General features: G+C 42.0%; 1 protein-coding gene across 1 annotated transcript in view; it reads right to left on the bottom strand.

Moving 5' to 3' along the window:
- Positions 1,412-15,366, bottom strand: part of LOC109846162 — a 141,142-nt gene continuing 127,187 nt past the window's right edge. Inside the window, exons 4-5 of the mRNA XM_020415384.1 lie at positions 3,745-3,836; positions 1,412-1,666 (exon numbers count right to left, since the gene is read on the bottom strand). Coding sequence (XP_020270973.1) covers positions 1,627-1,666; positions 3,745-3,836 — 132 coding nt within the window. The 3' untranslated portion in view covers positions 1,412-1,626. The remainder of the gene's footprint in view (positions 1,667-3,744; positions 3,837-15,366) is intronic.

The following is a 15,366-nucleotide window of genomic DNA, read 5'->3' as shown; positions in this document are numbered from 1 at the left end:
CGACCCGTGCTCAAACAACATAGCCGAGTATAACGCGCTGCTTGTAAGACTCATCTTTGCAAAAGAGCTAGGGATCGAGTACCTTGAAGCTTTCGGTGACTCTCAACTGGTAGTTAAACAGATTCAAGGAGAGTATGAGGTTAGAAAACAGGATTTGATACCCTACCATAAGATGGCCGTTGAGATGGCGGAATCGTTTGAAGGATTCTTTATCGAATACATTCCATGCTTACGGAGTGTCTACGCGGACGCATTAGCAGCATTAACAGTATCTCTGGCACAGCCTCTAGAAACGAAACAATTCGTTAAGGTAAGAACTCACCAACTCTTCGTACCAATCTACGAGGTAGACGACGGAGAAGAGGATACTAAAGAAGTACATTCAACACAAGTTGAGTTCGAGCCATGAGATTGGCGTTTCCCTATCATTGATTATGTCTTACATGTGATTTTACCAGAAGACGTGAAAGAAAGGGACTCAATCTGACGAAGAGCACCAAGGTTCTACTATAATACAGAGAGTCGAATATTATATCGTTGGGGGTAGGATGGTTTGTTACTACGTTGCTTATCGACTAAAGAAGCTGAAGAGGTACTTAAGGAAACACACGAAGGAGTTTGTGGCGCACGCCAACCTGGCACCAAACTTTATGACTGCATCAGAAGAATGAGATATTTCTGGCCCACCATGATAAAAGATACAGTCACGTACGCACAGAAGTGTCATGCATGTCAAATACACACGAATTATATGCACCAACCCCCGGAGCATCTGCACCCTTCATCCATGTCATGGCCTTTAAAAACTTGGGGAATGGACATTATTGGTCCTATTTTTCCCTCGTCCATCAAATGTGATTGGTTCATCCTAGCGATTACAGATTACTTCTCCAAATGGGCTGAAGCGATTCCGCTCAAAGAAGCAAAGACGAGCAATGTGATTGCGTTCATCAAGCACCATATTATCTACTGATATGGTGTCCCAAGGTGAATCATACACGACAATGGGCCCTAGTTTGTCAGTAACGCCTTCATCAAATTTTGTGAGAAGTACAAAATTCAAGAAGTCTCATCGACAGCTTACTATCCCACAGCAAACGGGTTAGCAGAGGCCTTTAACAAGACTATCATAAAGCTTTTATCAAAACTCGTGAAAACTAATAAACGAGATTAGGATGATAAGCTCGTCGCAGTCCTATGGGCCTATCATACCATGGTCCGCACGCTGACAGGATCGACCCTATATTCTTTGGTATACAGGTGTGAAGTCATTCTTCCATTAGAATTTAAATTCCATCTCTTCGGATCGCTCTTACAACAGAGTTAACAACCGAAGAACAGCATCAGAAACATCTCGAAGAACTCGAGATGCTTGACGAAAAGCGCTTAGAAGCTCAACAGCACACATGAGTTGATACTTATAGGTCCAACCTTTTTCTGCTCAAATCTAAAATAACAAAAGAAATAAGATTAGTAAGATTATGAAAAGAAGGCAATAATAAAACATTCCAATCTTAACAAAATGTAACAATTCTTTACTTACCCATAACATAGAGGAACAATTAGTTTCCTCTTGTCATCAACTCTCATGCATGATGTCACCCAATATGCAGGACTTCGATGTCTTCAACTTTGTTGCATTGAAGTAGGACTTTTTTCCAATACACTGTAAAATAATTATTTTGATAGTAATTATTTTACAGTGTATTGGAAAAAAGTCCTAATTCAAATTGACAAATTGGCATACTTCAAATTTTCATTTGGACAAATATTTGAAATACTTCAAATTGACAAATTGACAAATATTACTATCAAATACGTGAATCATTTAGTTCAACAGCAGATTTAAAAAAAAAATTTACTATCAAATACTCAAGAAATAGGGTTAAAAATCATTATTAACCAGGTGAATACGAATTAATAAAAAAATAAAGCATATGACCTAGAATTAGGCTGATAAAAATTCCTACTGTATAGTTTTGTTCTTGTTGACATAGGATCTAAGGTTTATTTAAAAAGGAAGAAAATATGGAAATAAACCACTTAGGCTTCTTGTAATCCTTTCTTTCTTGGTAACTTTCTGCATACAAATCTTCTCCATATCTTTTTCCAATCTTCCACACCACACTACTCTTTTTCATAAAGCTCCCATAAAAATTAATAAATCAACAACAATCAATTACTTAAAATCCATACTAAGCAAGAAGTTTAAGACCAAAATCCATACCAAGTAAACAAGCCTTTTTATGACTATGTTTGTTGATTTTTTTCTTAATTAAGAGGGATCGAGAGAGGGATTTTGAAATTTTACCTGTGAGAGAAATCGCTATAGTGAAATCAACATAGTTCACTGCCACAGGCAGAATTACAATCCCCTCATTTCCTTATTCTTTTGTAACGCTCATACTTTTCTAAAGCTGGAGCAAAAATAGGGGAGAGTCGGGGGGCGATAGCGGTTTCGGGGGAGTATGGGGGACTGGAGCTCGTGGAGGAGGATCTGCCGACAACGGGAGAGAGATCGAGAGAGGGAGGAAGGAGGGTTTTGAGGGGGAAGAGGGATTCTTCTATAATTTGGGGATATGAGAGTTTTAGCTAGAGAGGGAGGGAGAGAGAGAAAGCGCTCTTATTCAGAATCGCAGGCGTTTTTTTTTTCACAAAAGCCCTTACAACGCACACCGGGAGCGCTATGGGTATCCTTGTGATAGGAGAGATTTCCCTCCTTGTCGCCTATATGGCACAATCTTCACAATCCTCATAAAGTAGGCACAAATCCCCACCAACTCACACACTCTCTCCTACTTTATGAGGATGGTGGGGATTGTGCGACATAGGCGTTAAGGAGTAAATCCCCTCCTATGATAAGGATACCTATTAATCTACACACACACACACACACACTAGTATTTAGACCCGTGCAAAGCATGACTTCTAAAAGATTTTCTGCAAATATTTAACATGTTACCAAAATAAATTATTCTGCTTTAAATATGAAGTATATGGGTGGAAGTGAACCGAACAATTAATAAACAGTTCGGTTATTATTCGTCCAGATATTCGCAGAAGTTTATTTCGATAGTTCATTTAGTACTAAACAAATAATTTTTAGTGTTCGGCTTATGAATGAATAGAATCTAACCAAAAATATGTTCGATTCGATAGTTCATTAACAATTTGATTCGATAACTTTTAATAGAATTTAACCAAATGTATGTTTGATTCTAATAATACATGTTATATATGCATTTGCTTATTAATCATGAAACCAATGGGAAAGTTATAAAAGTTTTGGCGTAATTATATGAATTGGCGGGAAATAAAAATTTCTATGATTTAAGGGACTAACTTATAAATATGAAAATTTTAAGGCTAAAACCCTAAAATAAAATCTTAAAAAGGAACTGACTTTACAAAACTTTAATCCCAAATTTTTAGGGTTGGCAAACAATCATCATATCCTTTCAAGAACTCATTAGAACCCTAAATTAAGTATGGAAACCATAAAAATGAATAAAACCAATAAAGATAAACAAACTAAACCTGAGGACCAAATGACTTCAATATCGATGAAGATATTACCTTCTTACCATAAGGGAATTTGTTCAGCTTCAAGAACATCGCGACAGCAAATGATGATGAGAAGATCTCATCTTGCCAGTTTTATGAATAAATATATATATCAGATCAAAATTGTGGTGGCCACTTAATTTTGGAGATGCTAACAAAAAGATTTCAAATAAACATCACCTCACTGGCATCAATCCCAAGAGCAAGGAATTTCTTTGCATATTGCCTCCTGGATTTGGTTGAGTTGTTGGTAACAAAACCAGCTTCTTTCCCTGCATAAAATCGAACAGGATGCAAATTTTAACTCATTGCGTATGAAAAGACTTCCACCTTGAATGGAGCATTCCAATTCCAGGATGTCAAGTAATTTTTAGAATTCATCCCATAATTATTAATAATAGACACCAAAATGAGGCCTAATTGGCTATCCTATGTACTTCAAATGTAATTGCTTAGCTTCAACAATCGGGCTTAACTGAAGTTCAAAAGAAAAATCCAATCAATGGTTAACGCCAATCAAGTCCTCAATATCTTTTCTTGCGCAGACTTTATACAATTACTTGGTTGAGAATTTTTTTTATCGATCAACCCTTAAGATTCCATTCCGTGCAAATAAAGGAAAAAAAGGAATAAAAAAAAAATCTAATTTTGAGCATCAAACTAAGCGCCAGAATGATTTTTGGCAAAAACTATTTGTAGAAAAATTTGTAATAAAAAGAATGAAAGAAAATTGACTTGTATTCCTTCGATCTCAATTACAATTCGATTACAAAAGAGAGGAGAACGAATTTGATTCTCCTTTTTGTTTAAAACTGGGTTCTTCTTGGTAGCGATGGAGTGCCTCCTTTGAATGCTTGTGTCGAATTCGCTCTCTGTTAACGATCCGACCTTCTTTTATCCCGCGGGAACAATAAACTTTTGTGATAAGTTTGAGGAATAACTCTTAGCAAGTTTTAAAACTCAGAACGAGTTAGAACTCTGTAAATAAAGTTGTTAAAACTGAACATTCGGTTAATAGCCAGACAGATTTTCTGTTGCTGAAGGATTCTCCGAGATTTGATCTTCTGAATCCTATTTAAATCTTCTATCTCCAAAGAATTCGCCCCTCCTATCTCCAGAAAAATCCAACCTTATGCGGTTTTGATCCCCAAATCTTTAACCTCCCAAAATCCGAACCTCCGAACCCCCTCGTGCGGTTTAGATGCTAAAAAATCCAACCTCTTATTCGGTTGAGTTTGTTGAGGTTTTATAGGTGGATAAGAGGTTGTAACTACCCTTTAAATCCGCTCCTAAGTGGGCGTGATTTCCTCAGATCGTGGGGAAAACGGTTCTGGAACCGTTTGACTCATGTTTGAATGAGTCAAACGCCTAATTTGGCATTCAGGATCCTAACTTCACGACTTAGAATTGAGACGCGGGGTTGGGTGTGGACTGAATGTCAAAAACACGAGGGCCGCTCGCATTTCTTCTGATGTTGCTTAGAAATGCGGGGGTCGCTTGCGTTTTAAGAATTGTAACGCGAGGATGAGTTCCGTGTTTTAGGAAGGGGTTGGTTGACTTCTAACCTCTTCTGTAGAACATTGCAAGGACAATTATTCAGTAATCCTCACTTTAGCTGTTGTAGGGTGTGAAAGTCGTTAGATTGTAACTCTCACTGTTGATTGTGAAGACCACTGAATAGAGTTTTCATCATAACTCTCACTGTTGATTGTGAAGACCACTGAATAGAGTTTTCATCAGTTGTCGGAAGTGTCGTTGAATTATAACTCTTCTCGATCTTTTTCATCAGTTGTCGGAAGTGTCGTTGAATTATAACTCTTCTCGATCTATGTGAAAAGTCCTCCATTTGTAGTTTTCATTTGTCGACATGAAAGTAATCTGATTGTAACTTTCATCATTGAAGCTTGATGGGGATTATCTATCTATTGTGATTTTTAGACAGCCTACAGAACCCCCTCCAAAGTTTTCAAAAGTTCGCGGTTGACTGGGACGAATTTTTGGAATACTTTGGATCCCAAAATTTAGTTGATTGGTTGTTCACTCCGTCTGATTTGAAAACACCGCGACCCTGGTTGTTGGAGTCTTGATGACAATGAACTTAGTCAAACAAGCTAAAGCCCAAGTCATTGCTGATGACCTAAACAAGAGAGATGATGACGATGATCTTGTCTGGGTCTTTGAGATACTCCACTTGATCTGCGATGAGGTGTATTCATCGGATTTTGTTTGGATCCTTCAGATACTCCACTCAATCTGTGACGGAGTGTGTTTCTCGGATTTTGTTTGGATCCTTCGGATACTCCACTCAATCTGCAATGAGATGTATTCTTTTCTCCAGAGAATTCTTGTAGGCATTGATGAACACTCGAAATGCAGCTTTCTGCTTCCTTGATCTTGGTGGGAATGTTAAGCCATTTAGAAGAATGAGTTGTGCGCAGCTCCTATATTCATTAATCTTTGTTGGGATGTTAAGCCACTTAGAAGAATGAGTTACGTGTCAGATCGTGTCTTCATTAATCTTTGTGGGAATGTTAAGCAATTTAGAAGAATGAGTTGTGCGCGATTCTTGGTTTCATTAATCTTAGTGGGAATGTTTAGCCACTTAGAAGAATGAGTTGTGCGCCAGATCGAGTTAGACGGTTTTAGCATTGCTGATTGTAATATGTTTGTACTCATCCAATAGACTCCACAACGGATTCGTCTTTTCTTCTCGGCTTTGGTCACCTTGATGACTGCTGTTAGCTCCTCTTTTATTTATTTGGAGCTGTACCGTAGCCTTGGTTGTCGAGATGCTGCTATTGTGGCGGTCAAAACGCATAGATGAATTCCGTGTTTAAGAATTGAAACACGTGGACGAACTCTGCGCTTGAGGATTAGAACGCGTGGGTGAGTTCCGCGTTTGGAAGTCCAACCAACTCGAACGCTGAGATCGCGTTTGGGTGGGATTCTAGCCTAGAATCCTGTTCTGATTTGACAGCTCACAGCTGTCTATAAATAGACCGCTGAGGGTCAAATCAAGAGTCATTCGACTCTTCTTTAGATTTTTCTCAAATTTCCAACGAAAAATTTCGTTTTCATCTCCAGCGAAAGTAGTTCTTCTTCTTCATCGACTGAACTCCATGGGACCCAAGAAGAAATCTGCCTCTCGTCCTTTCAGCGTCGGCCAGCGATGCTGTGGCTCAGGCGGGCATGCCGCCTCAACTTCCTTTGATGGGCGGTGAGTACGACCCTCGTAGTCATTAAACTTGTTGTGGCAAGTTCTGATCTTTGGATCAACGAGGAAACTTGTTTCAAAAACACGAGGCTAGGACTCTGTCATTTGGTTTTTTTTTCGATGCGGGGTTCGAACTCTGCGTCTCATTTGTTCGACGCGAAGTTCAACCTCTGCGTCTGACTTTTTGACATGGGGTTCAACCTCTGCGTCTGACTTTTCGACGTGGGGTTCGACCTCTACGTCTGACTTTTCAACGCGGGGTTCGACCTCTGCGTCTGATTTGTTCGACGCAGGGTTCGACCTCCGCGTCTGATTTTGCCTTTGCGCTGTTTGACTCTTTTCTTTGTTTTGCAGTGTTTCATACCAGCGAGCCTCTCCCTTTTCGCCATCATTTTAGGCACGAAGGTGGCGTAAATCAAAACATGACATTCAACCTGCGCCAAGAACTCCCGGTTTTCAGGATTACTGAGAAGAGCCGTGTGGAGCTGATCACCCAAGCTTCTCCTGAAACTCTTAGAATATTGGTTACGGATGCTAAGCTTGAGAACCTGAGCCGTAAACCGATAATCAAACTAGGATTCCTCTTCGGGGATTTTGTTGACTTTGAAGCAGGTGTCGCTTATGACGGGGACTACAAATGGCTAAGGAAGGTTGGAGACCGTAACCTTTTCTTGCCCAATATGGAGAGAATGTTCCCCATATCATATTTTCAGTGCGCCTCCATCCCAAGGCGTATGGATTGGAATCTTGTTAAGGATCAGGATGGAGTTGTTCTTGGAAACTTAACTTTTCAAGGGGTCCGAATAGTTGGTTATAACAGACAAGTGATGGCCTTACGGCCATGCTTGTTCACCAAAGAATACCCAGTCGGTGAAGTGGCCAGCCCGGCAAATACCTTTGTCAAGAAGTTTATGGCGAAGAAGGGAGAATTTTCCACACAAGGATTTAGAACTCCTGGCTGGGTTCATTCTCCGGTGACAGGGTGGTGGACCCGGATGACTAACTTTGTTCTGGAGGAGTTGGAGGCACCTCTTATTCGAGCTGGCCTGAAGATTCCGGTACGGGCTACTAAGTTCGGGATCGTCTAGAGCCACTTTCATTTCTTCTCTATATTGGAGAGATACAATTCCGAAACCTGTACCTTCTTCACCCCGGTGGGGGAGTTAGGCTTCTCTCTTCACGAAATGCATGAAATCTTCGATCTTCTTCTCGGGGATCTGCCATATGAAGAATTTGTTTCGGGGTCAACGGAACTCAAAATTTTGAGGAAAACCAGCCTTGAAGTTTATTCTACTCTTTGGGAAGTCATGTGTCACTTCCACATTTATATGCAGCAGACAGGGGCTCGAGGAGGCGGCATCAAACAAGTGTCTTGGGCAGAGTATTTGTTCCAGAACCTGACCAATAAGGGAGTTTCAGTGACCAGATTGTCTGCAAGCATTCTGGAGGAGATTCAAGCTCGAATCGATGCTACTACCTCTCATTATACGAACGAGGCCAAGGAAGACATTTTCCCAGCTCATACGGAGTTTGAAAGCTTCCACAATTATGCTCAGATTCCTATTTCAAACACAGCACTATTGATAGGGTTTCTGATGCTATGGCTTAAGCGGTGTGTCGTCCCCACCAGGCCAATTGACACTCTTGCTGTTGAGGTGATTTACCCAGCTGTTCTTTTCCAGCTGTTCTTTTAGCGCATGGGAGGTCATTGAATTTGCTTTACGCCATCGTAGGTTGCTTGCAGAGTGGGTTGCATGAGTTGGCCGTGGATTTTATTGATGTTACAAGGGTAGAGTCTGGCGACAACAAGACTTTTAGGACTCCCAATCCCCGAATACCATTGCCTTACACTTATCTGATGGCTTGGTATGTGATTCATTTACCTCCCCTAATGAGTGCAGCCTCTCCCCCAGGAGACTCATTCATCCCGTTTGTGCAACGACTAGAATCTGCAAAGTGGGAGTGGAGTTATATGGTTAGAATTCGCCAGATCTTGTCGCGAGACACCCACTACCACATCTTCCATTGTTTTCCCGATTTTGAAGGTGGGGTCTATGGAGCAGAGTATCAGGACGTGGTGGGTCCTAACGGATTCACCCAGCTGAGCGGGGGCGTCTTCCATTGGCTCCTCTCTATCAGGCCAGGCTACCTGATCTTTAGGCAAGGCGGCAAATGTTTCCTCAAGCCCTACCAACCCTATAGGTTCGCTCGACAATTTGGGTATGATCAACTGTATGTTGGAAACCCTCGACCTCAGCTCTTAATTATGAGCAACATGTATGAAGGGGCCAGAGCTTGGTACTACTCCGTGGCAGGTTGTACCAGAGCCATCTTCAAGCTTCCCCATAAAATACCCAACTCCTACACTTCCATGAGATTCTGCAACTGGTACTATGCTGCTTCCCAGAGTCCTAATTACAACTTGAATACGTCTTGTCTGAAAGACTTCAGACGTATGTATGCTTTAAGGAGGGGGTCTAAAACATCTCACCTGAGAGGAATTGATGAATTCTTGTCTGTCGAGAATCCGTCTGCTGGGCAAGAAGAGGAGCAAGCAGCTGAGCATGTTCCAGTGGAGGAGCAACGAGCGGTTGATTCCCGTACGACAAGAGCAGCTGGAAAGAGGAAACTCTCGGTGGATGAAACTGGTCAATACGATAAGCAAACCCGCCGGAAGTTGATGGTGTGGTCTCCTCCTCCTAAAGGCCAGCAGAAACCAAAATTGATGGCTGATGCTATCAGAGCTGCAGAGGAAGAGGAACTGCATGAATCTTCAGTTGTAAGTCTGCCGCATAGAGCTGGGCTCCGTTCGCATGGCCCGGACTTATCAAGTGAAGCTTTCTCTCACCATCCTTCTGAGGATGAAGAGGGTGAATTAATGGCTACTGATACAGAATCTGCTCTAGCGGTAGACCCTTCTAAGGCTCCTACATTATAACCAAAGTGTCTTGAAGAGAATCCATCCCCTCCTCCTTCAGCAGTAATGCCATCCACTGGCGATTCAGTCTTAGTCCTACAATAGGACTCATGACTAAATCGGCAGCCGGCACAAGTCTTCTTGAGTCTTCAGCTATACGTGATGATGAAGAGGAAGTGGATTATGAAGGCTCCTCAACTGGTGAGGCAGCTGATGAAGATAGAGGGACTAAGGATGCTGAAGTTGGCAACATGCCAGGTGATGGTGAGGATAACGAAGGGCATGATTCCATGGATGAAATCACTACTTTTGATGATGCTCCCAAGGTCCCATTCGATAAAGCATCTGGTTATACTCCTTTTCACATCTCTGGTAAGCCTAGTTTTCCTCGAATTCTTCCGCACATTCTTTCCGTGTTCCAACCTTTTTTTTGTGCAGGTTCACCTCCTCCCGGGACTACCACTGCTACTCCTCCTACGGAGCAATAGCTTGTCCAGGTGTCAGCTCTTTTGCAAGAGCAACATTTGCCTGGCACATCCATGGCAGCTGCTTCACAGGCAGCATTGCCCGAGACTACTTCTGTGACTCTCCCCCAGAACAACAGCTCGTGCAGGTGTCAGTTCCTATACAGGAGCAGCCCTTGCCTTCCTCATCCACAGTAGCTGCTTCATCTGCAGCATTGATGATGATTTTACTTACACCAACAGAGGCACGGCCAAGCATATCTCAGGCTAGGGCAATGATGGCTTTGACCTCAAGTCTTTCGCAATTGAATGTTTTGCCTGCTTCTGCAACTTCAGCACCCGGATAACCTACACCAATCTCAATGGCTAGGGGAGTATCCCCGAGTGTTGTTTCAAGTCTCGCGGGCACACCTGAATTCCTTCAAATTTCTTTGGTGTATTTGAACAGCCTCACGAAGAAGGTAATTGAATATGGCTTTGACCTCAAGTCTTTCGCAATTGAATGTTTTGCCTGCTTCTGCAACTTCAGCACCCGGATAACCTACACCAATCTCAATGGCTAGGGGAGTATCCCCGAGTGTTGTTTCAAGTCTCGCGGGCACACCTGAATTCCTTCAAATTTCTTTGGTGTATTTGAACAGCCTCACGAAGAAGGTAATTGAATATGTGGTGAGTGGTCAAGGAACTTTTAACTCCTTCTGACCTCTTTTGGAGGCAGGCTTAAATAGAGTTAGAAGTGTGGGGAACACTCAGTGGTTCGAGCGCTGTTCCAAGGTTATTCTTCGTTTAGAAGAACAGTTACAACACTTTGAAGCATTAGGTCGTAGAGAACTTTAGCCACAAATTATGTCAACTTTGGCTGGCCTTCAAGTTGCAGAAGTGTCTTGTCGAGAAGCGATGGAGCGGGACTTGGCTGAAAGAGAGCGTCAGGTCACAGAGTTTCGAGAGCATAATATTCGGAGACGAGAGGAGTTAGAACTCTCGACTGCTTCTATGAACTTGCTTCGTACAAGGCTTGTTGAAGCTGAAGCTGAAGTACTACGACTAAAGGCTCAACTATCTCGTGAAGAGAACATCATCAATATCCTCAGCACTAAGAATGCAAACAGTATTTTGGAGTATCACACGTAGGCTCAAGCCCTAGAACATGCCAGGAATGAGGTGGCGGCCATTATCATACCAAGTGAGGATGAAGTCCGGGCAAAGGCTGAAGCCATGGTGCGGGCTAATCACGAGGAGGGGATAACTGAAGTCAAGACTCAACTCATCTCTTTCGATTTGATGCGCGAGTGAATTTTTCCCTTGAAATTTTCTTTTAACAAGAACAAATTTGTTCTGTATCACTTTCTTTTGGCTTTTAAATAAAAAGTGATATTTCTTGCATTTGTCATGTTTTGATCTTAAGCTACAAATCATGAGAAATGCCAGAGGTGTAATGCTGACTTAGCATAGATTCCCACAATAGCCCTTAGAAAATTCTCTCTATTATCATTTAAGATAACTTCAGAAAATTTCCAACTACTGGGGATAAGTATTTGTTATTCTCCCAGACTAGGACTGACTAATAGAATCCTTCATGTGTTGTACTTTTTGCTTTAAACACTGAAAGCAGTCTATAGGTGCCAGAGGTGTGTTATTAACTTGGTGTGTGTTTTCTCATAGAATGAGATTCAAGACTCTTCCTTATTATCACTAGGGATAATTCTGGAAAGAGTTTAATCCATTGGGGGTTTTATGTGAACACTTTTTATATAGAGGGATAAAAAAAAGGTTCAAATAGGGGGGCTTGAACTGTTAGAGGTATGATGTTAAGATACCAGGAAAAATGTTGCGATCGGGGCAATTTTGTGGACTTATCGCTCTATTGAGGAGAGTCGATAAGTTGATTTTCATCAGAGGTGTGATTTTAACGTGCGAGGAGAGGAATTGCGATCGGGGTAATTTTGAGGACTTATCACTCTATTGAGGAGAGTCGATAAGTGGATTTTGTCAGAGGTGTAATTTTAACGTAACACGAGAGATATTACGATCGGGGCAATTTTGAGGACTCATCACTCTATTGAGGAGAGTTGATAAGTGGATTTTGTCAGAGGTATAATTTTAACGTAACAGGAGAGATATTGCGATCGGGGTAATTTTGAGGACTTATCGCTCTATTGAGGTGAGTCGATAAGTGGATTTTCGTCAAAGGTGTAATTTTAACGTAACATCTGTGAGGAAGATATTTTAGCGTCTCGTTGGGGAAGATTGATAATTGTTTTATTATCAAAGTGATGAATTGTATCACTTGTGATTTGAACAAGATTTAGGGAATTTTATCACCCCATTGAAGGGAGTTAATAAATTGGTTATTTACTACTCTGCTGAGGAGAGATAATAAATTGACCAGGATTTGAATGATTTCGGAGATTTATCATTCTATTGGTGAGAATTGATAAGTGGATCTTGACAGAGAAATTATAGTCATATTAGTGGTGATGACAACTAAATTCAATCTTTGTGGGGATGATGATCGTCTGGGGTGTAATATTAACCTGACGAGGATTTAGATTATGCTGGGGAGACACCGAGCTTAACAACACTCTGTTAAAAGAATTCATGATCTTAGGGATTAAGTGTCATGTTTGAAAACGCAAAAGATTGCGTTTTGATTAAAGTCTTAACCGACTTCATCTAAAAAACGCAAAAGATTGCGTTTTGATAAATGGTTGGGATTCTTTCCTCAAATCTCGTGCCATATTAACAGCTTGATGACTGTTATAAATAGACCCAAGTGGTCATGTCAAGAGTCATTCGACTCTTTCCATTTTTGGTTAGTTCCAAGAACGAGGACTTCTCGTTTGATTTTGGCGATATTTCCGACGAACTTCATCTCCTCCGACCAACAACACCTTCTCCGACCGATTATATCAATAGCATCGTGAAGAGTGGGCTCTAGCTCGAAGGGAGTCGCTAGAGTGACTTCCAAAACGTCGTTGGCTGGGGACACCGACGGTGTTCTTGTTCCTACGGAAACGTCGTCGGCACCATCGCCATCACGGGGGCCTCCCTATCGTGGTAAGTGGTGATCAAAATAACTTGCTTTGACAAGTTTTCTAAAAACCCTAGATGGGTTCTTGACAACGAGGAAGATGACTCGTTTTTAACGAAAACGTGGAGTTGGGACTCCATTTTCATCATAAAAGGTGGTGTTGATTCCAGCGTTTTGAATTCTAAACGTGGGTCTCGACTCTCGCGTTTGAGTTTTTTCAACACGAGGCTTGACTCTCGCGTTTGAGTTTTTCAAAACGAGGCTTGACTCTCACGTTTGAGTTGTTTCAACACGAGGCTTATCTTTTGTGTTTCAAATTTGTATTCATGTCGACAACTTGTTTTAGCTGCTGATCTTTGCTTTTGACTTTGCAGTGTTCTTTCCAAATATACCGCTTTCACAGGAGCATCATTTTGGGCACATTGGCGGACTTGACGCAAACGAAGTTTTCAGTCTTCAAAACAGGATTCCATTGTGTACTTTCCCTGACACAGAGAGAACAAACATGATCCGATTCCCCCGATGCTCTACTCTCAGAGTTTTGATCACTGACTTGGACATGGAGACTCCTATCGGCCGTGATCAGTTTCCTAAACCGACATTCATATTTAGAGATCGTATAGCAACTGATGACCACCTCATGCATGTAGAAGATTCAAAGCTGCTGCGGAGAGTCAATAACCGCTTCCTCTTCCTCCCTAATATGAAGAGGATGTATCCACTCTCCTACTTCTTGAACGTGAGCTATCGCCGAGGTTTGACTTTTGACATAGTCAAGGAGAAAGAAAATATGTAACTGGATTTGGTCGACGAGCTCGTACACAAATCGGGGGACAACTCAAGGGGTTGAGGTCCGACCTATTTGAGAAGACGAATCTTGTTCTAGAGGTGTCGCGTCCAGAGAATATCTTCAATCGTCAATTCATTACGGCTCAGGGTGAATTCTCTACCCAGATGTTCAGATCCCCAGGATGGGTTTGTTCTGGAGAAGGAGGTTGGTGGACCCATATGGTTGACTTCATTCTTGAGGAGAATAAGGAACCGCTCGCTCAATCGGGTCTCACAATTCCCGTGTTAGCTACTCGACGTGAGATTGTGCAAAGTTATCATAATTTCTTTGCTATGTTGGAGAGATACAACCCAGACAGTTGTACTTTCTTTACACCTATAGGGGAGTTAGGTTTTGCTCTCCATGAGATGCAAGCAGTATCACGATTATTGTTTGGTAGAATGCCATACGAAGAATTCATCCCTACCACCGAGGAGCTTTCCCTATTGAGGGTGGCGCACCCAAAAGTTTAAGCTACTTTCTGGGAATTGATGTGACACTTATATATATGTGCCCAGGTCATTGGAATGCGCAGAGGGGGCATTATGCATACTGCGTGGGCGGACTACCTATTTTAGAACTTAAACCAGAAAGGTGTAGCTGTATCTCGTGTTCCTGCCATTTCTCCTAAGGATACCAAAGCCTGAATTAAGGCTTCCAACGCTACTTATGAGACAGAGCATGTGGAGGATGATTTTGAGGCTGGTGTTAAATTTGAAAGTTTTCACTACCAGGCCACAACTCCTATTTATGACACGGCTCTTCTTGTTGGCTTCTTTATGATCTGGTTGAAGCGGTGTGTAGTACCGTCAAAGCCAGTAGAGGCGATATTAGATGAAGTTGTGTACCCAGCTGTTCTGTTAGCGCATGGGAGACCTGTGAGCCTTCTCACTGCTATGGTAAGATGCGTACAAAGTGGCTTAAGGATGTTGACCTCTGAACTTCTCGGCGCCTCGGGAATTAAGGCTGCTGGTAAGAAAGCCGGGAAAGCTCCTCAACCACGTATACCAGTGCCGTATACATACTTGGTGGCCTGGTTCATGCTGCATTACCCTTCGTTGATGATGGGGGTATCTGAGGGCGATGAATCTTATGTTCCCTTTGTACAGAGATTGGAGTCGGCCACGTGGACTAATTCCTACATAGTCAGGGCTCGACAGCTTTTGTCTCGGGGAGACAATTACAGAATTTTCTGCTGCGCTCCCAATTTTGACGGAGCTGATGAAGAGAATACCCGCTTCATGGACGTGCTTTTTGAGGGCCCGTCTTCTTTGGAAGAGGGCACATTTAGATGGCTTCTTATGATCAGGTTGGACTATCTGGTCTACCGCTTGAGGGAGAAGTGCA

Source organism: Asparagus officinalis, chromosome 6 (assembly GCF_001876935.1).
Source record: "Asparagus officinalis chromosome 6, Aspof.V1, whole genome shotgun sequence".
NCBI lineage: Eukaryota > Viridiplantae > Streptophyta > Magnoliopsida > Asparagales > Asparagaceae > Asparagus > Asparagus officinalis.
The sequence above is the reverse complement of the archived record's forward strand: the minus strand, read 5'-3'. Positions and strand labels throughout refer to the sequence as shown.